General features: G+C 41.7%; 1 protein-coding gene across 1 annotated transcript; it reads right to left on the reverse strand.

Moving 5' to 3' along the window:
- Positions 1–1,055: 1,055 nt before the first annotated feature.
- LOC140485929 (E3 ubiquitin/ISG15 ligase TRIM25-like) lies at positions 1,056–22,718 on the reverse strand. Its single transcript, XM_072584372.1, has 7 exons — positions 22,212–22,718; positions 19,267–19,362; positions 13,093–13,323; positions 11,639–11,661; positions 10,092–10,297; positions 7,499–7,633; positions 1,056–1,579 (listed from the first exon to the last, which is right to left on the reverse strand). The coding sequence occupies exons 1-7, from the start codon at positions 22,716–22,718 to the stop codon at positions 1,056–1,058; spliced, it is 1,722 nt and encodes a 573-aa protein (XP_072440473.1).
- Between the last annotated feature and the right edge of the window lie 3,197 nt (positions 22,719–25,915).

Below are 25,915 nucleotides of genomic sequence, written 5' to 3' on the forward strand. Positions count from 1 at the left end.
GAATGTTAATTGTCCGTTGTCCTTCTGAGAGGAACTGGTTATGGATTTAGAAGGTGCGTCTAAGAAGCCTTGGTGAGCTCTGGGCAACTGGCGATAGATGATAAATATTAACCTGGCCAATAACATCTGTAAACTGTGAATGAATAAGACAAAAAAAGTCAGGCTCCCATTTTAGAATCATTAAATCATAGAATCCCCACAGAGGGGAAATTGGCCATTTGGCCCATCGGATCAGCACCAATCCTGTGAAAGGCATCCCATCCACACCCACTCCCCCACCCTGTCCCCATTATGGTTAATCCCCCTAGCATGTACATCGCTAAACACTGCAGGGCAATATAGCATGGCCAATCCACCCTAACCTGCACATCTTTGGACTGTGGAAGGAAACTGGCATGCAGAGGAAACCCACGCAGACACAGTGAGAATGGGCAAACTCCACACAGAGAGTGGCCCAATCGTTATTTGGAAAGCATATGCACATTTGAGTGAAACAGGAGAAGATGGGATTGATAAACTATTTCCATTGATTGGGGATTCTAGACCTAGGGGGCATCACCTGAGAATTAGGGCCAGACTGTTCAGGAAAGATGTTAGGAAGCTACACACAGAGTGGGAGTTGAGTGGAATTCTCTTCCACAAGTGACGTGATGTGATATCTATTGTTAATTTTAACTCTGATATAGATATCATTTTATTAAGCAAAGGTATGAAGGGGTATGGTCTAATGGCAGGTATATGGATTTAGACAGCACATTTCACTGATTGTGGAATAGGTACAAGGGGCTGAATGGCCAGCATCTGTTCCTACGTTTCTATGTAACACTGGGTCACGGCTCATGATGACTAAGCACTTCAGCCCCAGGATATCGCAGCTGAAGTACACATAATTTAGGGATGGACTCACCAGGAAGATCTCGTCTGGTCTGGTTAACATGTGACTCCAGCACCACACTGATGTAGTTTACACTAGAAGGCTCTCAATGTGAGTGAGTGATGGTGGGCAACACACAAATACATTTTAAAAGAAATGAACAACTCTCAGAATTACAAAACTAATTTAACAGGTGTAGCCTGGTGTTGTTCTCACAGCAGAACGCTGGATACACAGGCTCAGTAAATGTGGTTTTAAATTTGTGCAAGCATGTCAGGGTGTCAGTGACCTGGAAAAATGATACTGTTCCTGCATCGTAGTCTAAGAAAACTCGGATCTTCTTGATAGAGGATTTCAGTGGTACTGGTGTATGCTTGTTATTATGACAGGCTTTCAACATACTAATGCTTTGATATAAGCACCAAGCTTTTGGTGTTCTCCGGAGATCGGAACTAATGCCTGTCTTCTCTATGGTCCCATAAGTGATCCCAATTCCCCACCAACTTCCATCCATTTCCACATCCCAGGAATGACGTCCGCAGTAAAAGCTCTGGTTGCAAAGGATTTGGGAGTAGGTTTTAAATCTCGATGGGTTACTTGCATGGGACTGTTCTTCCTCACTGTACATCACTGATCTCTGATCATCAGACAGAACTAAGTTCTTGCTTGCAGTAGTTGCATCCAGGGTCAACTGTGACAATTCTCCTGAAGAGGAAGGTGCAGATTTGCCAGGTCAATTATTGCATGTGAAACTGACAGTCTTTCCCGATAATGGGAGCTCCCACATAACCGTACACTGTACTCTGAGAGAAAAAACTTTATTCTTATCGCGATCTAAAAAGATACACATTTTATTCTTAACCTGTATCCCTTCACTCTATTCTCCCACATTACAAGAACCATCTTATCAGCATCACTTGAGAGCTTCAAAAAGATCAACCTCTCATTCTTCAAAACTCTAATGGGTAAAGGTTCAATCTGTTCAACATTTCTTCAAACCACAAACCATTCATCCCAGGAATGAGTTGAGTGAACTTTCTCTGAAGTGATTCTAACGCAATTATATTCTTTTACAGATAATTGGCAAGGAGTAAGGAGTGGAGGAGCTGGTGTTGGACTGGGGTGGACAAAGTTAAAAATCACAAAATACCAGATTATAGTCCAACAGGTTTATTTGGAAGCACTAGCTTTCAGAACGGTGCTTGCTCATCACGTAGTTGCCACTACCTGATGATGGAGCAGAGCCCTGAATCTGGTATTTTGTGATTTTTAACTTTTACAGATAAGCAGACCAAAATTGCACAAATACTTCAGATGTAATCTTACCAGAGCCCTACATAGCTGCATTAACATTTCTCTAGTTGCATATCTCACTCCTTTTGTATTAATTTCCAATGTTCCATTTGCCTTCCCAATCAATTGCTGTACCTGCATTTGAACTTTATTTTATTTGTATGCCAAATCACCCAGGTATACCACCAGGTCCTACAATCTCTCTCTATTTCAGAGAACATCTCTGGGATATCCGTACCAACCAACCCCACTGCCCCATGGCCGAACACTTTAACTCCCTCTCCCACTCTGCCAAGGATATGCAGATTGTGAGCCATCCTCCATTGTCACTCCCTAACCACCTCACGCCAGGAGGGAGAATGGCTCATCTTCTGCCTCAGGACCCTCTAACACACAGGATCAATGTGGATTTCACCAGTTTCCTCATTTCTCCTCCCACTACCTTATGCCAGTTCCAAACTTCAAACTCAGCACTTCACTCATGACATGTTCTACCTGTCCATCTTCCTTCTCACCTATCCACTCCACCCTCCTCTCTGACCTATCACTATTACCCCCACCTCTGACTACCTATCGCACTCTCAGCTAATTTCCTCCCAGCCCAACCCCCCCTCCCATTTATCTCTCCACCCCCTCAGCTCACAGCCTCATTCCTGACGAAGGACATTTGTCCAAAACGTCGATTCTCCTGCTCCTTAGATGCTGCCTGACCTGCTGTGCTTTTCCAGCACCACACTCTCGACTCAGATCTCCAGCATCTGCAGTCCTCACTTTTTCCTATTGGTTTATAACCTGGTGTCATGTGGTTTCTGATTTTGTCCGACACTGACACCTCACATCATGGCTTCCAGCTCTTGGCATCATTGGCAAATTGAACGAAAGTATATTCAGATCTGTGTTTTGAGTCACTAATCGAGATTTTAATCAATTGAGGTCCCAACCTTGACCCCTGTGGAGCCTCACTAGTCATAGTTTGCCAATCCAAAAAATTTCCAATTATTCCTATTCTCAGTTAGTTAGCCAATCCTTACCCATATATTACTCTCAGCACCCTCTTGTGTAATATTCTTTGTTGCAGTATGTTGTCAAATATCTTTAGAAATGTAAGTACACTACAGCTGCAAGTCCTCTTGTCTCCACTTTGCTGTTATTTCCTCAGAAAACTCTAACAAAACACATAAGCATGATTTTCCTTTCAGAAAGCCATGCTGACTCTGCCTGATCATATTATTACTTTTAAACATCCTGCAACTCCATCTTAATAAAAAATGTTTAGCAATTTATTTTTGATGGATGTTAGGCCAACTGGGCCCTACTTTTTGAATTTCTGTCTTGCTCCTTTCTTGAATAATGTTATATTAGTTATTTTGCAATCCATTTTGACCTTTTTAGAACGTAAAGAATTGTACAAGACAATAATCAATGCATTTGCTATTTTTGCAGACCCTTCCCTGAAGGCACTATGGCACAGATCATCTGGTCCTGGGGACTTGTCAACCTTTATGTCTTACAGTTTCAACAATTTCTTTTCCCTGGTTATGCACCATTTCAGTACTACCTGACTTTACAGTAATTGTTTTAACTCCCTCCAACTTATTCGCTCCTTGATTTTCAAGTATTTTTGAGAAGATTTCAAAATCTTCCACAATGAAGACAGACACATAATAGCTACCCAATGCGTTCACCATTTCGTGCTTTTCTTTATCAATTCCCTGACTCACTCTGTATAAAATCAGCATAGGAACATAAGAAATAGGACACTCTGCCCCTCAAGCCTGCTCCACCATTCAATAAGATCATGACTGTTCTGATTACTCCACATTCACTGTTTAAATAATTTTTAGTAACTCTTACTACCTATTTTATATTACCAGCCAGCTTCCTCTCATGCTTTACTCTCTGCCTTTTTTTTAGTCATTCTTTGCTGGTTTTTAATACTTGACCAATCTTCTGACCTACTTAATCTCTGCAGATTGTATGGTGCTTCTTTTAATTTGATACAATCAAAGTGACTCCTAACATTCTGTCTTTACAAAATGTCAAATCGTCTTAAATGTTTAAGTCCTTTTCTGACTCACCATGTAACTATGTCTTTTTAATGGCCAAAGATCTCACATATTTATTTCCATCTGCATTAATACTTCATCCATGTTGTTTTGAACACTGCATGGGCTCAGGTATTGAAGCTTTAGTTCTGTCTTTTTGCCATTTGTGCAATCTCTGACCTCACCCACTGCTTCATATTTACCTATTGACTATCGGTCACAGTCTGGCTCAGTCTCGTTACCATGGCAAATATGGTTATCCTGCTCCATTATCTGTCCCTTTGAATTATCCTTTCACATGATCCTTTACACCCTGCTGTTTATTTTAAAAGTTCTCTCTCTACTGTCTTTACTACCAAGAAATTGGATCTGGCCTCTCTGAACCAATGATAGGCACCCAATCTCTCCAGGAGCTGCTGTCAACTCTCCATAATTCAAAATCCATTTCTTCCATTCACACCAGCCTTGAGACATGCTTTCATTTCTGATTTTATTTATCTCAGCCCAATTTGCTCTCGGCTGAAATAAAAATCCCGATGTTATTACCTTTGAGGTTCTGTTTTTTAATTAATAATACAATCCAGAAGCAAATCCTTTCTCGTTCCATCTATGCTACCTTCATGGATCATGACAACTGGATTCTCACCCTCCCACAATGACACTTTTGCCAGCCCCAAGTAAATGTCCCCACGGCCTGGACCCCAACAGGTAGCAGAGCCTTCTGGAACACAGAAGCCCTCGGGCCTGTTCCATTGTTCAATGAGATCATGGCTAATCTATAGTTTAACTTCATAAACTTGCCTTTGGCCTATGTCCCCTAATACCCTTACTTAATAAAAATGAATCTATCTTGGATATAGGTTTGCTCGCTGAGCTGCAAGGTTAATTTCCAGATGTTTCGTTACCCTACTAGGTAATATCTTCAATGGGCCTCAGGCGAAGCAATGCTGAAAATTCCTGCTTTCTCTTTATATGTTTGGGTTTCTCAGCCTCAACCATAGTTACAAATCTTCTCAAAACTCACTATTAATCTATCTCCCATTTAAAGCTAACAACTAAACCAGCAGTTATTGTCATTTGTGGAAGAGAGTTCCAAACATCTCCCAATCTTTGTGTGTCGAAGTGCTTCCTAGCATTTCTCCCTGAAATGTCTGGACCTAGTTCTCAAACTATGCTCCCTAGTTCTAGAATCCCCAACCATTGGAAATAGTTTATCATTATCTACCCTGTCTTTTCCTGTTCACATCTTGAAGACTTTCACCAACTCATCCTGTAATCTTCTAAATACTAGAGAATACTGGAATAGTGGTGCTGGAAGAGCACAGCAGTTCAGGCAGCATCCAACGAGCAGCGAAATCGACGTTTCGGGCAAAAGCCCTTCATCAATTCCTGATGAAGGGCTTTTGCCCGAAAGGTCGATTTTGCTGCTCGTTGGATGCTGCCTGAACTGCTGTGCTCTTCCAGCACCACTAATCCAGTATTTGCTTTCCAGCATCTGCAGTCATTGTTTTTACCTCATTAAATACTAGAGAAAACAGGCCTAATTTGTATAATCTCTCCTCATAGTTTAACCCCTGAGGTCCAGGTAACATTCTTATAAACATACACTGTACTCCCTTCAAGTCCAATGCATCCTTCCTAAGGAGTGATGCCTAGATCTGCTCACTGTACTCCAAGTGATGTCTAACCGGGGTTTTGTACTGCAAAATAACTTCTTTTTCCTTGTACTCCAATCCTCTAGGTGGAAAGCATTCCATTTGCTTTCTTAATTATACTCTGCACCTGTTGTGACATTTTGAAAATTTATGCTGCTGAACCATTAAGTCCATTTGGAAATCCATTGCATTTAACTTCATACCATCTAGAAAGGACCCTGATCTTTTCAGTCTAAAATGGATAATTTCAAACTTCCTTACATTAAACTTGATCTGCCATGACTTTCCCGTTCATCTCTATTAATATCCCTGTCTAATTTTGTGCTGTCATTTACACTGTCTATAATGCCGCCTATCTTGGTGTCATTAGCAAATCTGGATGTATAACTTTCTATGCCATTAGCCAAGTTATTAATAAATAATATGAATAATTAAGGTCCTAACACAGATCTTTGTAGGACATCATTGGTCACATTCTGCCAATTTCAGCACTGACCCATTATCCCTACTTTCTATTCAATTAATTTCTCAGCCATGTCAGTAATTTGCCCTCTGTTCCATGGGCATCTATTCCTGAAATCCTCCTGAAAGTATTTTATATCTTTCCACATATGCTCCTGGTTGCTTTTTTGTCATCTGAAAATTAAGAAGTATTATATTTAGTGCCCAAATCCAAATCATTGATATATATTGCGAACAGCTTGGGCCCAAGTGGTGATCCTTACAATATTCCATTAATTAGTCTGCCAACTGCGAATGACTCATTTATTCCTCCTCTCTGTTTTCTGCCTGTTAGCCAGTTAGTGTAATCCATGCTAGTGTATTACTTCCCATACCATGTGCTTTAACTTTTAAATCATTCAAAAATTTTGAATCTCTTCTGTAACCCTTAACATTAGGCTGTCTGAACTCAGATTTTTCCAGTTTCCTCATTTCCCCTCCCCCCACCTTGTCTCAGTCAAATCCCTCAAACTCAGCACCACCTTCCTAACCTGCAATCTTCTTCCTGACCTCTCCACCCCCACCCCCACTCCGGCCTATCACCCTCACCTTGACCACCTTGCACCTATCGCATTTCCAACGCCCCTCCCCCAAGTCCCTCCTCCCTACCTTTTATCTTAGCCTGCTGGACACACTTCCCTCATTCCTGAAGAAGGGCTTATGCCTGAAACGTCGATTCTCCTGTTCCTTGGATGCTGCCTGACCTGCTGCCCTTTTCCAGCAACACATTTTCAGCAGTGTCTAAATCAACTGCCTGGGATTGGTAATTTAGCCATTTTGGGTGGGAAGCCTATGCTGAGGGCAGTCTGCAATATCTCGCTCCACTTCACCATCATACATGGATTTCAATGTGGCACTGCTCTTTTCTCTTGAAACAATTTCCTGCTGTCACATTTCCTCGCATCAGGGATGGACCTTCAAAAGTACTTATACAGCAAAGACCAATATGCAAATGGACAAGTTGATGAATTCACCTCATTATTTCTCCCACATCTAACATTATCTTCATGTCTGTCATGGGTTTTGCCTCACTTACTTAAACCATATAAGTAATCTCACACTAAGCAGTTGGTGAGCAAAATAGCATCATGCATTTTCCATGTAATTTTCTCTCAGTATTATAATTGCACCTTCTGATTCTCTTGGAAATCCTTTCAGTACTTTACTTTGCAGTTTGATGACAATTGGAGTGGCTCCTGCTAAGGTTGGTCCTACAGGGGATTTAAGTCTGGCTTCTCTCAGATTTTTCTCGTCAGTAACTGTCACTGTAAATAAGGAAATGAACAAAACATTAGGAATACCAAAACTGTCAGTGCAAGGAATGTGAACAATACACAGAGTGACACAGCATATAGATTACAGTCAGTGTTATAGAGAGATTGGGTACATTGAACACAAAACCAGTAGCTGGGGATAGTCAAAAATGGCTTTGGATCCAAGCAACATATACACTTCAAATTCTTTGCTGAATCATACAGTAATCTTGAAGATTGCTTATAAGTTTGTAATATTGTCATTAAGCAAAGCATGGCTAAAGTCAAAGCTTAATTTACATGTTTATAAACCATAATCTAGACTCTTGTTATTTAATAACATATGACCTAGTTCTTAATAAAATATTTCATGTGTAATCCTGTAGATTGTGGTATAGAGATTTTATTAAGTAAGGCTACTTAAAGCATCTCTACATATGACTTCATCTGTGACTTTAAGAAGCACGTTTCCCCAGTATTGCACTATGTTCAAGTTGTGCCACAATTGGTTTGTGGAAACCATAAGAATCATGTCTTGAATTGGGTGAGCCACCTAATGCCATTCTAATTAATACTGTCTAATTTCAGATTCAATCTAATTTCAGATTCAGTCTGATTTCAGATTCAATCTGATTTCAGATTCAATCTGATTTCAAAGTTAATCTGATTCTGATTCATTCTGATATTTCTAAGATTGGATGACGAAATGAAGGTAAAGGTTTACTTGATGCTCAGTTAATAATTACACAACAGCTGTCTAGTGTCTCTAAATAAACCTGTCAGACTACAACCTAGTGTTGTGTGATTTTTAACATTGTCCACCCTAGTGCGATACCAACTCCTCCAAATCATTGATGCTCAGTGTTTGACATTAACTTATATTTGGATCAGGATTAATGACAAGATTGCAACCCAAAAGGCTTTTTCCTTAATTTTGGATTCTAATTCCTTCTACCATTGAACACAACACGATCTGGGACCTCTGTCTGATTTCACTTCATGTCCTCAAATATTTCCCTTTCACTATTACATCTTTCATTGTCACCTCCTACTAGTCAACACACTATTCAGGACTGAGATTCAAAACTAATGTATTTTACATGTAGCCTGTACTTCTCTATGATTCTGGATTAGTGGTGCTGGAAGAGCACAGCAATTCAGGCAGCAGTCAAGTAGCTTCGAAATCGACGTTTCTGGCAAAAGCCCTTCATCAGGAATTCATCCTGATAAAGGGCTTTTGCCCGAAACGTCGATTTCGAAGTTACGTGGATGCTGCCTGAACTGCTGTGCTCTTCCAGCACCACTAATCCAGAATCTGGTTTCCAGCATCTGCAGTCATTGTTTTTACTGTTTTGTACTTCTCTATGGTTATAGTATTGCAAATAAATCTGATGACTACATTTAGCCTGAATAATTTATACATATGGTGTTTACCACATCTTGGAGCAGACAATGATAAGTATTGGGCATTGTTTTTACGTCTGACATTCCATGTTATTTACACTCTGTCATTGTTATTCTTGTGAAATATCATCCCTTAAATGCTATATGTAAGGCTGCAAATTTGAGACTGTAAGAGTGATCTCTTCTTTTGGAAATCATAATTTACTCTGCGTTTGAGGGAAAAGAAAGGTCTGTGATATAAATTGATAACCAGCTGGAGAAATTAATTAAGCTGTGCCTGAATGTTCAAACGCTCATTGCAATATAGTTTTTCACAGTGTTTCCAACAGTAGAAAAAGAGCCATGCTGGAGTCTGTGGAAGGCAATATATAATGACATCAAAACATGCAAGTTCTTGTTCCTTATGAATAGAAATCAATAACAGAAGACTGGATGAGAGCAACATTGTTTAGAAACATAGGAGGAGGAAAAGACCATTGTATAGGTATAGGAGTGAGAGTTTGGTTTAATAATGAGTGGCTGATCAATTTAACAGTTAGCCATGGATTAAAGTAGGTTTTTAATTCGCTGACCTTTCCTGGAAAACTGTAAAGATTTCCAAAAGAAGAGCTCACTCTGACAATCTCAAATTTACAGCCTTGCATATAGCATTTAAGGGTTGATATATCACAAAACCAATAAAAACAAGAGTGCAAAAACATGAAATGCCAGATATGAAATGCAATGACCTTATGATGAGTCTTAACCCTGTGAATTTGCCGCCTTTCATGCCTTTCTCAGAATCTTTCTGATGTAGAGGAATTGCCCACCAGATCCTTCAATTTCCCAGGCAATTCCCTCTGAGTCAACGATTCCTCATGTTCCTAATCCACAACTCCACACTGCGCTGTTCAAATAACTGCCTGATCATTGGAATATCTGAGCCAATCTGACAATATCCTCTGAGTCAATGTGGCTGGTACCTGGCTACATTTTACCCAAAGCTTTCTTTGAAATTTTCAAATCATCGTATTAGATTGATGCCACACTTTCTCACTTTCTTGAAGGAGAGGAGTCAATTACTTACTTTGTGTATCGGCTACACTTGCTGGTTCAGCTGGTCCTTCTCCACAAGTCGATTCCGTACATTCATGCATTTGTCTCAGTTTCTCTCTGGTTGAGTAAGCTTTTTCAGATTCCTCCATCCACTCTTTGAGAAATTGAGACAGATTGGACAGGTTCAAGACTGGTTCTGGAGGATCTGGAAAAGTGAGCTTTTGAGTTTCAACAACTCTACAATGACAGAGAAAAACAATACTTTAATTAGAAGTTCAAATGTTAAAGGGTGAAATTGACAAGCAAATCATCATGAAAAGGACAGAATTGAAGTCTCAATAGCTATTTATCAGGTCACTGATATCCACATGTTTATAGAGATCGTGGTTTCCTGCAGTTGTAACCTTTTCAGAATTTTCAAAGCAATCCAAATTATATTTCTTTACATCAGGGAAACTGAAGTTGAGGACAGGAAATTCAGCATGTCCACAAGGACCCTCACCAGCTGTTACAGATGTACTATGGAATGCATTCTATCCAGAAATTATTGCATCACAGCCTGGTACAGAAACTGCTCTACCCAGGACAGCAAGAAACTGCAGAAAGCTGTGAACACAGCCCAGACCATCAGGCAAGACAGCCTCCCACCCATTGACTCCATCTTCAATTCTTGTTGCCATGGAAAGGCAGCCAACATCATCAAAGACGTCTCTCACCTCAGTTATAATCTCTTCTAAACTCTTCCGTCAGACAGAAGATACAAAAGCTTAAACACGCGTACGAATAAGGTCAAGAACCGTTTCTTCCCCGCTGTCAGTAGACTTCCGAGTGAACCTCTCAAATTTCAAATCTAATGTTGATTCTGCTTTTGTGCACCTCTTATGCAGCCATTACCCTGTATGCCTTGCTCTGTCCAAACACCCTATGATCTATATGTCCTTGTACATTATGATCTATACTGCTCACAAAACAAAACTTTTTGTTATATTTAGGTGCATGTGACAACCATAAATCAAATCAAATCGATGACCAGGCAACAAGGGCCAGAAGGTTCAGAGGAAATGTGAGGAAAAAAATGTTTAGCCTTGGGTGAGGGGAAGCTGGAACTCACTGCCTGTAATGACGGTAGAGACAAAATCCCTCATAACATTGAAGAAGTATTTAGATGTTCACTTTTGATACCAAGGCAGAGAAGTGTATGGGCCAAGTTCTGGAAAATGGCATTAGAATAGTTAGATGGTTACTTTTGACTAGCATGGACACGATGGGCTGAAGGGCCTCTTTCTATGTTGTAGATCTAGATGACTCTATGGACCTTTGTTCTGCAACTGGTCAATGATTTGATGAAATTCCTCCAAATTTTTCTTGTATTTATTTTATAACAGGCTACTGATAAACGGGAGGGAAAGTTGAAACAGCCCACATTATTTCTGTTACGCAACTGAGGTTTCAAATCAGCAATTTCAAATCGATGATTGAGGATAGTTTGCAGCATAAATTCCCAATCCTTAAATTTTCAGCAAAATACTGGTGAAGGTTTCTTCCACCAGCACTTACCCATGTCTGAAAGAAACTTACTTGGGAAGAAGCTCTGCAGATTTCTGTAGATAAAAGAGGAGGAGATGAATCAGGGTACCATTGATAAAACCAAAGGGAATGTGATTCAGAGCAAACACAGTGGAGGGAATCAGAGTAACTGAATGATGTAACGTTTCCCTACAGGACATTCAGTGGACAGTTGGGAGACAGCACTAACTGTGCTGCAAGTAGCAAGAATGTGAAAGCAATCAATCAGCTTTATTCAGCCTAATTTTCATTCAAACTGAAGTGTTTATGGACAGGAAAGACCATTCACCCACATCCTTTGATTCAATCAGAAAAACTCCAAAATGTACAGGTCCCAATTGGTTCTGAAGTGATGCAGGCACTTTCTATTCTGAAATTTCCTGTCACAATTGCTGACTATTTGAAAAAGTTCCCAACATCTGTCCTAAATTTACTATTTTTCTATTTTTTTAAAATATTATCTGCACTTACAATGTAAAAGAGTTGTGAGGCCTTACTTTGTCTGTACTAGTTACTATCTCCCTCACTATTAAGTCAGCTCTAACCAAAGTCATAACTAATATTCTCAATGACTTTGGTTCATCCTTCCTCCTTGGCCTCCTCAATGTCACTTTTGTGTAATCACTCATGGGATGTGCGAATAGCTGGCTGGGTCAGTGTTTATTACCTGTCCCTAGTTGCTTTTGAGAAGGTGGTACCTTTTTGAACTATGTACTGAAGGTGGACCCGCAATGTCCTTAGGTATGGAATTCCGGGATTTTGATAAAGTGATAGTGTCCGTCTGAAAATACAATATGCTCTGTCATCTACAAGTCCCAAGTCACTGATGCAAAATACTGCCCATTTGCCTGAATTAATAAAGCTCTGTCAACACCCAAGAAGCTCAACCATTGATCAGGAGCTCAGCTGGACTCACCACAATAACTCAGTGGCTACAACAGCATGTCAAAGGTTACAAACTGACAACCACGTCCAAACTGGTAACTTCTACTGCCTAGAAGAACAAGGGCAGCAAATGCATAGGAGCACCACCACCTGCAGTCTCTCCTCCAAGACTTTACCATCCTGACTTGGAAAAATATCATTGTCAGTCGGTCAAAATTGTGGAACTGACATCTACACCCAAAGGGCAGCAGTAGTTCAGGAAAGTAGCTCACTGGCATCTTCTAGAGTGCAGCTAGGGATTGGCACCAAATGCTGGTCCAGTCAGCGATTCTCACATCCAATGTAAGAAGAAAAAAAATTAAGCATTTCACCTTGCCTGTATTTCTCAACAATTAAAGATCATAGTGAGAAAATCTAGGCACAGCAGTGTGCTTGGGAGATGTCCTGAGGACATGATAATGCTTGCAATAAAGAACTCTTTATCATTCATATGCTTGTCTTTGATGATAGAATACATTATTGTTGAATTCAGAAAGTGAGGACAATGAGGAGAAAACAAGGGAAAGACAAATTCAGTGTACCTGAATAAACGAGATGCTGTCTTCTTGCATTAGATTCTGAGCTTTCTCATTGAGTAACCTCATCTGTTCTGCCATCGAGTGCATTGTTGCTGAGTTGTTACTAATGTCAGAGAGCAGAGAGTTCCCATGCTCATCGATCAGTCTCAGTGCGCACTTTTCATCTTTGTTTAACTGTTTCCTCTTTTCAGAGAACATCTTCGACAGCTTTCCCTTCAGCTCACTGACGTGTGTCTAAAAGAAACAATAAACACTGTCATTATAAGTTGCACTTATGCAGGGCTGTTACCTTTACATACCAGACCTGCACAGGACAATTTGTTTGCTACACACTGAGATGCACAGAACAGATTGGGATATGTCCAAGAATGTAGATCATTGGGTCACACGCCAGAAGTAGGTTGTGTAGCCCTTGTGCTTGTTTCACCCTTCAGTGGGATCATGCCTAATCTGAAACCTCCACCACCTTTACTCCATAAAAACTGAAAGAACTGCACATGCCGTTAATCAGAAACAAAAATAAAAATTACTGGATAAGCTCAGCAGGTCTGGCAGCATCTGAGGAGAGGAATCAGAGTTAACGTTTCGGGTGTAGTGATCTTTCTTCAGAACACAGGAGTGAAATTATCAATGACCTCTACATGCACAGTCCCAAGGAAGGGTCATTGGACCTGAAAACTTAACTCTGATTTCTCTCCACAGATGCTGCCACAGGCCTGCTGAGCTTTTCCAGCAATTTCTGTTTTTGTACCTTGACTCCATATCCATTAATGCATTTGATTGATATAAATCTACCAGTCTCAAATTGAACAACTGTTCTAGCTTGAATTACCATTTGTGAAACTGAATTTCAAACTGTTCATGTAGAAGGACCCGAAACATTAACTCTGATTTCTCTCCACAGATGCTGTCAGATCTACTGAGATTTTCCAGCACCTTCTGTTTTTGTTTCACTCCTGAAGGTTCTGGTTCCAAATTTTATCCTCAACTCTCGCCCATTGTAAACAGTTTTACTGCATCAACTCTATCTATTCCACATAATGGCCAGCTAACCTCAAGTAAGCCAACACTGAAACATCTGAATTTCAAGCAAAATAAAGCTAGCCTGTGGAATCTCTCCTTGTAATTTAACCCTTGACCTCTAGGTATCATTCTGATAAATTGACACTGCCCATGCTCTGAGGTGTGCTGCATGAAATTCTTCACAATGGATGTAGTTTAACCAGGACTTTGCATAGCTGAAATGGGAATTATATTCCTTTATTTTCCACGAAGCTTGGTATATTTGATTATATTTGATTTGATTTATTGTAGTAACATATACCTAAGCACAGTGAAAACAATGAAACACAGATCGTAGAGTGCTTAAACAGAGAGAGGCATACAAGGTTACCGCTGCACACAAGGTGCACAGAGCAAGATCAACATTAGCAAGATCAACATTATTTGAAGTTAGAGACGTTCAGCAGTCTAATGACAGCAGCAAAGAAGCTGTTTCTGAAACGGCTGGTGCATGTGTTCAAGATTTTGTATCTTCTACCTAAGGGAAGAGGTTGGAACCAAGGTGGGAGGGCTCTTTGATGATGTTGGCAGCCTTTTCACAGCAACAAGAAGTATGAACAGCATTCCATGAAATGGTTTTTATTAATATCTGTATCCGTTGTGTTTCTGGTGCTACCTTTGCAAATCTCCTCTCTGTATTCACTGACTGCGGGTCAAAGATGGATTTGTAGAATGGACAGACAGGTCAAAGTTGGACTATAGGAATGTGAGGCAATGCACTTCATGCAAAGAAAGAGCAACAGAGAGTAAATAGCACAGTTCTAAAGAGTGCACAGGAACAGAGGGAACTGGCGGCCCATATGAATAGCACTTTGGAGGTGGCTGGACATATTGAGAGGATGTTAGTAAGCATATGGAATTTTGCAAAGAAAAACTGAAATGTTGAGCAAAAGATCAGCAAGTTATTCTGAACCTGCATCAAGTTCTGAGTGGGGGCGGGGGAGGGACACTGGGAGGTTAGGCCATAATTAGAATATTGAGGCCACTTCTGCTCCCCACACTTCAGGAAGAAGGTGAGGATCCTTGAGGAGAGTGTAGAGGTGATTAACCAGAACAGTTTACAGGATGAGGAATTTTGGCTGCCAGTTTAGGTTTCAGAGACTGGAGTTGTTCTACTTGGTTCAAAGTAGGTTCAGGGGAGATTTGCTAAAAATGTAATATAAGATGACAGTTTGAAATAAAATATATAAAATAATCTGTACCCATAAGCCGAAGATGCAAGAAATGGATGTTAGGCATGAGTTACAGAGGTGAGAGTGTGTTGCTGGGAAAGAGGATGGAAAAAGGAGGCCATCTGGGACAACGCATCTCCTCAACTTCACGCAAGTCCCAAATGGCCTCCTTCTTCCATGATCGCAACTTCCCATCCCACATGGTCAACAATGCCCTCCAGCGCATCTCCTCCACTTCACGCACTACGCCCTTGAACCCCACCCCTCCCAACCCAACAAGGACAGAACAACCTGGTCCTAACCTTTCACCCCACCAACCTCCATATACATTGCATCATTCTCCCCAACTTCCGTCACATCCAAATGGACCCCACCACCAAAGGTATATTTCCCTCCCTATCCCTATCAGCATTCGGGAGAGACCATTCCCTCTATGACTCCTTCGTCAGGTCCACGACCCCCAGCAGCCCACACTGCCCTCCTGGCACTTTTCCCCGCCACCACAGGAAGTGCAAAACCTGCACCCATACCACTGCTCTCACCTCCGTCCAAGGCCCCAAAGGATCCTTCCACATCTGTCAGAAATTTACCTGTACCTCTAACAATGTCATCTACTGCATCCGTTGCACCCGGTGTGGTCTCCTCTACATCGGGGAGACAGGACACCTTCTTGCAGATCGATTCAGAGATCATCTCTGGGTCACCCACACCCACCAACCCCACTGCCCTGTGAGTGAACACTTCTACTCCCCCTCCCATTCTGTCAAGGACATGCAGTTCCTGAGCCTCCTCCACCGCCAAACCATTACTACCCAACGCCTGGAGGGAGAACGCCTCATATTCCACCTTGGAACACTGCAACCACACAGGATAAATGTAGATTTCAACAGCTTCCTCACTTCCCCTCCCCCCACATTATCCCAGTTCCAGCCTTCAACGTGGCACCACCCTCCTGACCTGTCCAACACTCCCCCCTCTGACCTATCACCTTCTCCCTCACCTTCATCCACCTATCATTTTCTCAGCTACCTTCCCCCCCAACCCCACCCCTCCCTTCCATTTATCTCTCAGCCCCGGCCCACAAGCCTCATTCCTGATGAAGGGCTCATGCCTGAAACACCGATTCTCTTGCTCCTCGGATGCTGCCTGACCTGCTGTCCTTTCCCAGCAACACACTCTCGACTCTGATCTCCAGCATCAGCAATCCTCACTTTCTCCTAATAGTTACAGAGGGAAAAGGAAGAACACCTATTTACATAGTGCATGGTAATAACCTGGGACGTGCTGCGTAGGAGGGTAATATCGAAAGGACTGTGGATGGCCACTTCAGGGAAATAAACTTGCTGGGCAGCTCAACTGAATGCCAGTATGGCTTAATGGGCCTCCTTCTGAAACTTTGTAGGGTGGATTTAAAGTTACTCCATGGATGGGTATGATGACGGGAGACATGCTAAATCCAGCAATGAGTATGTCCCATAACCTCCCTGCCCCCTGCTCATACTAGAGTTTAGCATGGCTTTATGTAGCCCACTACCAATGGGCCAATCAAGCTCCATAAACAATGCCCAATTCAGGGCCCCATCCCTCAGCCATCAAGCCTAAATTGGTGGCAAGAGGGAGATCATGCTTACTGACAGAGCCTCTTAGAAAGGTTGGTTGGGTTTTCATTTGTAGCTGTTCCCCATTGGACCATTGGACAGCCTCCTCAGCCCAGGTAACCTCACCCACTTCCACCGCGGCCGCCCTCCCCATCAGTTTCAATGGCCTCTCAAACCTCGCCTACCACCAGTACTCCCTCCCAGACCTCCCTCACTGACTCCAAACAGGCCACCACAGTTCGCCTCCCTCTTACTTGGGTGTAATACCAGCAGTGTCCATTAGTCCCATTGGTGCTACTGCTACGTTGAGAACTGCTGGCCTCTGATTGACTAACAGCTCTCTGAGGAAAAGCCTTCCAATCCTGTAAGGGTGGGAATCTCACCTCCAGCCAATTGGCTGTCAAGTGTCAAGGGAGTGAGGGAGGAGCAGGGTTCTATTCTTCCAGTGGACATAGTTGTGGAGGTGATGAAGGAGCAATACTCCGAAAGCTAGTGCTTCCAAATAAACCTGTTGGACTATAACCTGGTGTTGTGTGATGTTTAACTTTGTACACTCCAGTCTAACACCGGCATCTCCAAATCATGTCTAATATATGTGAGTAGACAAACAGGAGGCTGGAAGAACACAGCAAGCCAGGCAGCATCAGGAGGTGGACTAGTCCTGAGGAAGGGTTAGACCTGAAACATTGACTTTTCCACCTCCTGTTGTTGCCATTCAACCCTTTGAGTCTACTCCACCATTCAATTAGATCATTGGCTGATCTGTTACCTAATCCCAAAGACCTGCCTTTGGTCTACATCGTTTAATACCTTTGCTTAGCAAATATGTACCTATCTCAAGTTTAGGATTAATAACTGATCCAACATCCACTGCCATTGGTGGAAGAGAGTTCAAAACATCTGTTACCCTTTGTGCATAGAAGTGCTTCTTTACATCTCTCCTGAACTATGTGGCTATAATTCTCAGGCTATACCTTTTCTTGTGTTTTTAGTAGGTTATATCTGGGCTGTGTTGAATAATATGCTAAAGGTTCCTCATTGCAATTCTACATTGTTATTTATCAGTACACTACAACATTTCATTTTCCTAAGTTGCATTCCTCTCAAAGTCAATTTTTCTCCAATTGTTGGCCTGCTCATCATCATATTTATATCATCCTCAATAATTATTTTACATTTTCAAAAAAATATAATGTCATGGTACAGAATATTTACTATCTTTGCTGTACCTGGTACAAAATAATTACACCGTGTTCCCATGCCAACATTTCTGTCACAGCCCATCTGAAGATTTAAGTCCAGCTTCTTCCCTGCTGTTCCAGAAAGCCTTAGCACAAGCTTGAAAGGCAGCATCTCATATTCCCCTTGGAGACTCTGCACTCTTGGGGACTCAAAATCAAGTTGAGCCTGATTCTATCCTTCCATGCTTTTTGCCCACATCACACACGCCCTTTTAGTTAGCCGACCCATTTTCACCACTCTCAGGTCTATTATCACATCACATGATTGCTTTCCACACAGACTACGCATTCTCTATTACCTTCAGCTTTTATTATGACTTATTCACCTTCTCTTTGTTCTAGCCTGTACTCCTTAATCCCCACATTTGCCTATATCTTTCATATCTCTCTCTGGGCTCCATCTCCACCTATTCGCTTACCTCTACCTTTACCCCTCATCCCCCAACCTTGTCTCTAGCATATATAGCATTGTTTCCTAGTTGCTATCAGTTCTGATTAAGAGTCACAGGAACTGAAATGTTAACTCCACTTTTGTCCCACAGATGCTGTCAGACCTGTTGAGTTTCTCCAGCAAATTCTATCTTTGTTTCAGATCTCCAGCATCCGCAGTTCTTATTTTATTATGTAGTAGCTGGTGCCCAGTCTTGACAGTGTTGACAGGTTTCTCAATACAACTATCATGGCAATGCCCTTCCAGCTGAATAAGTGCCTGCAATTCATTGAATTTGTTCCTTATAAGCCCTATGTTTACAAATGATTATTTGGGTCATTTACCCAACCGACCCTTCATTTTATTTGTCAATGTTTTGTTTTTTCCTCCTGTTTTAATTACTTAACAACAGAAACCTTTACACGAGAGATCATGGGGGAGTACGTTAAAGTATGAAATGGTCAACACAGTGACAGAAACTGGAAGTTATATAAATCTAAACCGACAACAACAAGTTTCTGTATTAGGTTTTGGGCGAAGATTAAAGCCTGGAAACACACTTGCAGCAGGTTATCATGAAGCATTTGCATTTACAAATCTATCTTAATAAAGTAACTTTTGAGGTGGACATTTCATTAGTTCAGAAAGAAACATGATTACTTGACCGTTTCTACCTTTATTTCAGCTTCTGATTTCTCCAAGTTTTTCTGCTTGCTAATACAATTCTGGTGGACTGTCTGAAGTTTCTCAACTTCATTCTTCATTTCTTTCTAGGAAGAAAATTGAAATATTTTAAATTAGAGTTTTGAATAGGAGTTTAAAAGGGAAGTGGTTCCGTGCTAACTGGGTGTGTGTAGTAAGTAGCTCAGGAGATGGTCAGTTTCTGGTCACCAGACAGAATGCTTTGAGATAATTTCATTAGGGCCTGTGGAGCAAAAAAAGGATATCAATTCCCAGGGGCATGAAGAAAATACAATTTACAATGTTGGGACCAGAGTCAGCATCGATTATGCTCAGGTTTTGGGAAATGTTGCATGTGCAGTAATGATACAAGTGGTGTGTACATGCATTGGGCACATGGATGGAAGTATCTGCTCTTGCTGTCACCTGATGAAATCTCAGTTCTACACAGTCTATAAAAGGCTTGCCTTGCCTTACCTCTCTAAGTACTCAGTCCCTGCAGGGAGTTGAGAATTCAAAGGAAGCTGGGAGTATGGCCTTCTACCTCGCGGGCCAATCAAACATGATCTTGAAACCTAAGTCTCCTATCCTCCCTTGGCAGCTTTTGCCAAAGAGAGCCCATGGCTATCCCTTCTTTTCTACAGCAATTTCTGGGATCCCCATCACTCTCCCATATACCATCATCAGTATCTTGCCTTATCGCAAAGAGCTCTCCACAAGTCATCGATGCCTTCCTGTAGGATCTTCTCCAGATTGCACTAGAGCAGTGGCAGTGTTCTTCAACCACCACTCCATGTGAAGATGAGATGTCCACACCTTCCAGATTGTCCCTGCCCCTAGTAGAGCATCCAGTTTGTCCACTGCCCTCTTTTGTGTTGCTGAGTTAGACAAAGAAAGGATCTCACCAAAGAGCCAAAGATTGAATAACCTTGGCTTGATGCATACCAACTTTTCAGCAGTCAGGAAATAGGAGGCACAAGTATTCCTTTTGCTACTGAACTAATCTTGAAGTCAGGCCTTAATTTTGGAAGGAGAGGTGATGACCTAGTTATATTATTGCTTGTCCATTAATCCAAGGACCAAGAAACCTGGGTTTAAATCCCACCATGACAGTTGATGGTACTTAAATTCAATAAGAATTTGAAATAAAGAGTCTAATAATAACTATGAAACTGCTGTAGATTGTCATGAAAAAAACTCATCTGGTTCACTCATGTCCTTTAGGGAAGGAAACTGCCATCCTTAAGTGGTTGAGGTGGTATTTGATTCCAGACCCACAGCAATGGGATTGACTCTTGGGCAATAAATGCTGGTCTAGCCAGTGATGCCCACCTCCTGTGAATGAATTGTTTTAAAAGTAATAATTTAATGAGTATTCAAAGTAATACTGACGCATGAAAAGCAGTTATATGCAATTGGGCAACATGATGCCTGCATTGAACTACATTCTCAGCTGCAGATAAGTATCCCAAAACAAGTCCACACTTGGCAAGGCACAGGGGACCCTTCATTCTTATTGGCAGTGGTGCAATCAGTGAGCTAATGGTGTGTGTGTGGTGGGTGGGGGGCCGGGGGTTAGGAGTGTATGTGTGCGAGTGTGAGTGTAAAGGGTTTTATATGTGTGTGTATGTGAGAGGGTCTGCATGAGCTTTTGGGTCTGTAGGAGAGTGTGTGTGCTTGTAGGGGTGTGTGTGTGTGTGTGTAGGAGTATCTGTGTGTCTGTGTCTGTCTGTGTGTGCATCTGTCTGTGCGTGTGTGTCTGTCTCTGGGTGCTGTACTATACACACATACAGACAGACGCACATACACACAGACCAATACACACGCACAGACAGACACAGACACTCCTACACACACTACACACACACAGACAGACTCACACACACACATACTCTTATACACGCACACACACACATTTCCCTACAGACCCAAACACTCACGTCGACCCTCTCTCATATGCTCACACATACACTCCCACACTCACACAAGCACCCTCTCACAAGCACCCTTTACACTCACACTCACGCACATACACACACTCTCTCACAGAACTCATAAGCCCTGCACCCCCACCCACCACACACATGCACACATACACATATAAGTTTATGGGGTGAATTTGTACTTGCAGAGTTACATTTCACTTTGCTCAAAAACTGCGTAAATCCATGTAAGATTCTGTAAATCTATTTTTTAGATTAGAATCAGTCTGAGCATTGTGGCACAGACAACCTCACACAGGGCACCTCACACCTTAAAGGCATTATCTGGGCCGACATGACACCAACTGTTAAAGTTCACTTGAGAATGTAACTTTTACATGTTCTGCGAATTACATATGAAAGAACTGAAACCATATGTTCATTCTAAAAGATGAGAGACTTAACAAACAATCCAGGTCTTTTTCAATATATAATTTCAGTTACATCACACTGTAAACTTTTGCTATAAATTCTGTGTCTTACAATCCTATACTCCCCAACCACCTGATGAATGAGCAGCGCTCCAAAAGCTAGTGCTTCCAAACAAACCTGTTGGACTATAACCTGGTGTTGTGTGATTTTTAACTTTGTACACCCCAGTCCAACACCGGCACCTCCAAATCATAATCGAAGATTGTTTTCTGTATCACATCTCCATGACACTGGACTCCTTTGGCTATAAATTCTGTGAGCATGATCTTAACCTCCACAACCACCCGATGAAGGAGCAGCACTCTGAAAGCTAGTGCTTCCAAATAGACCCATTGGACTATAAATTGGTGTTGTGTAAAAAAAGTACATTAAGCATCCAGCTAAGTCATAGAGTCATATAGAGGTACAGCATGGAAACAGACCCTTCGGTCCAACTCATCCATGCCGACCAGATATCCCAACCTGGAGTTCCTGGAAGACTTAATGATATTGAGCACTGACACAAGAATGAACTTGGATCTTACCTTCTTTATAGCTTCTGCCTCATCCAGACCCACCATTGTATGGGATCTGTGTTTGCCAATAACTCCACATGAGGCACATACACAAACTCCATCATCTATACAGAAGAACTCAAGATTTTTCTGATGGTCTGGGCACTTTCTGAGCATAAGGTCAGTCACAGGGTTGACTAGTTTGTGATCCTTGAAGTTTTCTTTCATCAAGTGCGGCTTCAAATGGAAGGAACAGAAGGAGGTTTCACATTTCAGACAGGTCTTCACAGCTGGGGACTCACTGTCGATGCAGTGATCACAGGGGACAGTGGGAGTGCTTCTCTTCAGAGTGGGCTTGGGGTTGAAAGTTTGATGGCACTGGGGACAGCTGAATCCATCCTGACCGACTTCTTGGGCCCAAATATCCTCAATGCATTTGCGGCAGAAGCTGTGTTGGCAGGGCAAAGAGACAGGGTCTTGGTACACCTGGTGACACACAGCACAGTTCAACCCCACTTCCACAGCTTTGGCTTCCATCCTTCTAATCTCCTCCTGAAGGAGAGACTTCCCAGAGTCAACAAAGAAGGCACATCGAGAGCAGCAAAATCCTATTTCTCCGCATTTGCAGTGGTTATTTTCAGTTTCGTTTGCTCTGACTGTGGGTTAATCCAAACCTGTTGAGCAACAAGATTTCAAGTTTCCACTTGTACAGTTTAGAGAAAAAATGCAATTGGTAAATATTGATTAGGGTTAGTAATTTTACATTCTGATTTAGCATTTTCAATTTCAGAAACTAATAAAAAGTTACACTTAATAAAAGATGTAAGTTTTTTGAAAATTGTAGATGTTCATATATGTTTGTTTGATGCAGTTTACAACTGGCTGTTTCTGCATTGTGACTATTCCTAGTTCAATCAGACACAGCAGCAAACTAGATCGATATCTTATTTATTAAATAAAGGAGCACTCTAAGCAAAATGGTTTTCCTATCAATATTATGTTTTGTTCAATGAACAGATTTAGGGTTATGACCTTTTAATGTAGCTGAGATGACAAACTTTTTTTGACTCTGATCTCCAGCATCTGCAGTCCTCACCTTCTCCTAGTCTTTATGTGCTGTTGGATGCATATTTTTAATCATTAGAATTGATAACTTAAAAAAAAGTCTTCAACTCTATGTATCTTTTTTTTATACTATATTTTTATTAAGAAAAAATAGATTTTTAAATATTACAACAAATACAAAACAATGCAATTCAAAACAGTACAAAAATAGTACAAAACTAAACCCAAATAATAAAAACAAATTCCCCAACCCACCCTCCTATACAAATGTATAAATATATACAAAAAAATATTAAATTTAAAAAAAACTAAACCAGCTATTTAACTAAATAAATAAATACCTAACAACAAACAAATATGATTTGGAGATGCCGGTGTTGGACTGGGGTGTACAAAGTTAAAAATCACACAACACCAGGTTATAGTCCAACAGGTTTAATTGGAAGAACACTAGCTTTCAGAACAACGCTCCTTCATCAGGTGATTGTGGAGGGCTGGATCGTAACACAGAATTTATAGCAAAAATTTTCAGTGTGATGTAACTGAAATTATACATTGAAGAATTGATTGTCTGTTAAGCCTTTCATCTGTTAGAATACAATGATAGTTTAACTTCTTTCATGTGTAAATCACAAAACTCTTTTTTTAAAAGTTGCATTCTCGGGTTACCTGTTAACAATGGTGATAGCTAGACAATATGTTGAAGGTGTTAGCCCCCTGTGTTCTCTGTCTATGACCTGATGTTTAGATTGATTCTAATCTAAAAAGTGAGATAACAGAGTTTTACATAAATTCATAGTTTTTGAGTTCAGAGTTCTACATGAATGTATATAGTTTTTTGAGCAAAGTGCAATGTAACTCTGCAAGTACAAAAAAAATTCACCGCACAAAATCTGTAGAGGAGTGACCAAAGAAGGTGTCAACATGGACCCCACCGGAGGGCCGCTGCCCTGGGCTTGACATGTATACTCAAACTGTCAGGAAATATATAAATGCCAGATTCATCAGCCAGACCCATAAGGTAGAGCAAAACATCACCAGTTCCCAACGCAATGCCATCCAGGCTCTCAAAACCAATCACAACATTGTCATCAAACCAACAGATAAAGGAGGAGCCATTGTCATTCAGAATAGAACAGATTACTGCAAGGAAGTGTAGCGACAACCAGGAACACTACAGGCAGCTACCAGCTGATCCGACCAAAGAACATACCCAAGAATTAAACACACTGATCAGAACTTTGGATCCAGTCCTTCAGAGTTCCCTACGTGCCCTCATCCCACGTACTTTTCGTGTAGACGACTTCTACTGCCTTCCAAAGGTACACAAAGCCAACACACCGGGACATCCCATCGTGTCGGGTAATGGGACCCTATGTGAGAATCTCTCTGGCTATGTGGAAAGCATCTTGAAACCTATTGTACAGGGGATCTCCAGCTTCTGTCGCAACACTATGGATTTCTTACAGAAACTCAGCACCCAAGGACCAGTCAAACCGGGAACATTCCTCGTCACAATGGACGTTTCCACACTCTATACCAGCATTCCCCACAAGGATGGCATCACAGCAATAGCCTCAGTACTCAACACCAACAACTGCCAGTCTCCAAACACCATCCTACAACTCATTCGCTTTATCCTCAATCATAATGTCTTCACCTTTGACAACCAATTCTTCATCCAGACACACAGAACAGCCATGGGGACCATATTTGCACCCCAATATGCCAACATTTTTATGCACAGGTTCGAACAAGATTTCTTCTCTATGCAGGATCTCCAACCGACATTATACACCAGGTACATTGATGACATTTTCTTCCTCTGGACCCATGGCGAGGAGTCACTGATAAAACTACACAGTGACATCAACAAGTTTCATCCCACCATCAAACTCACCATAGACTACTCTCGACTGTCTGTCTCATTCTTGGACACGTGTGTCTCCATCAAGGACGGACACCTCAGCACCACACTCTACCGCAAACCCACAGACAACCTCACAATGCTACACTTCTCCAGCTTCCACCCAAAACATATTAAAACAGCCATTCCCGATGGACAAGCCCTACACATACACCAGATCTGCTCAGATGAGGAAGAACGTGACGGACACCTGGAAGTACTCAAGGATGCCCTCACAAGAACGGGGTACGATGCTCAATGACCGCCAGTTCCGACGTGCCACAGCAAGGAACCACCATGACCTCCTCAGGAGACAGACACGGGCTGCAACTGACAGGGTACCCTTCATTGTTCAGTACTTCCCAGGGGCTGAAAAATTACGCCATGTTCTTCGTGACTTGCAACACATTATCAATGAGGATGAGCACCTCACCAAGACCTTCCCCACGCCTCCACTACTTGCCTTTAAACAACCGCCAAACCTCAAACAGATCATTGTTCATAGCAAAATGCCCAGCTCTCAGGACAACTCCATACAACCCTGTCACGATGGACGCTGCAAAACGTGTCAGATTGTGGACATAGATACCACCATTACACGTGGGAACACCTCCCACCTTGTACATGGCAAGTACTCATGTGACTCAGCCAACGTTGTCTATCTTATACGTTGCAGCCAAGGATGCCCTGAGACATGGTACATTGGGGAAACCGAGCAAAGGCTACGACAATGGAAGAATGGGCACCGCACAACAATCAACAG

The sequence above is a fragment of the Chiloscyllium punctatum genome, chromosome 15 (assembly GCF_047496795.1).
Source record: "Chiloscyllium punctatum isolate Juve2018m chromosome 15, sChiPun1.3, whole genome shotgun sequence".
NCBI lineage: Eukaryota > Metazoa > Chordata > Chondrichthyes > Orectolobiformes > Hemiscylliidae > Chiloscyllium > Chiloscyllium punctatum.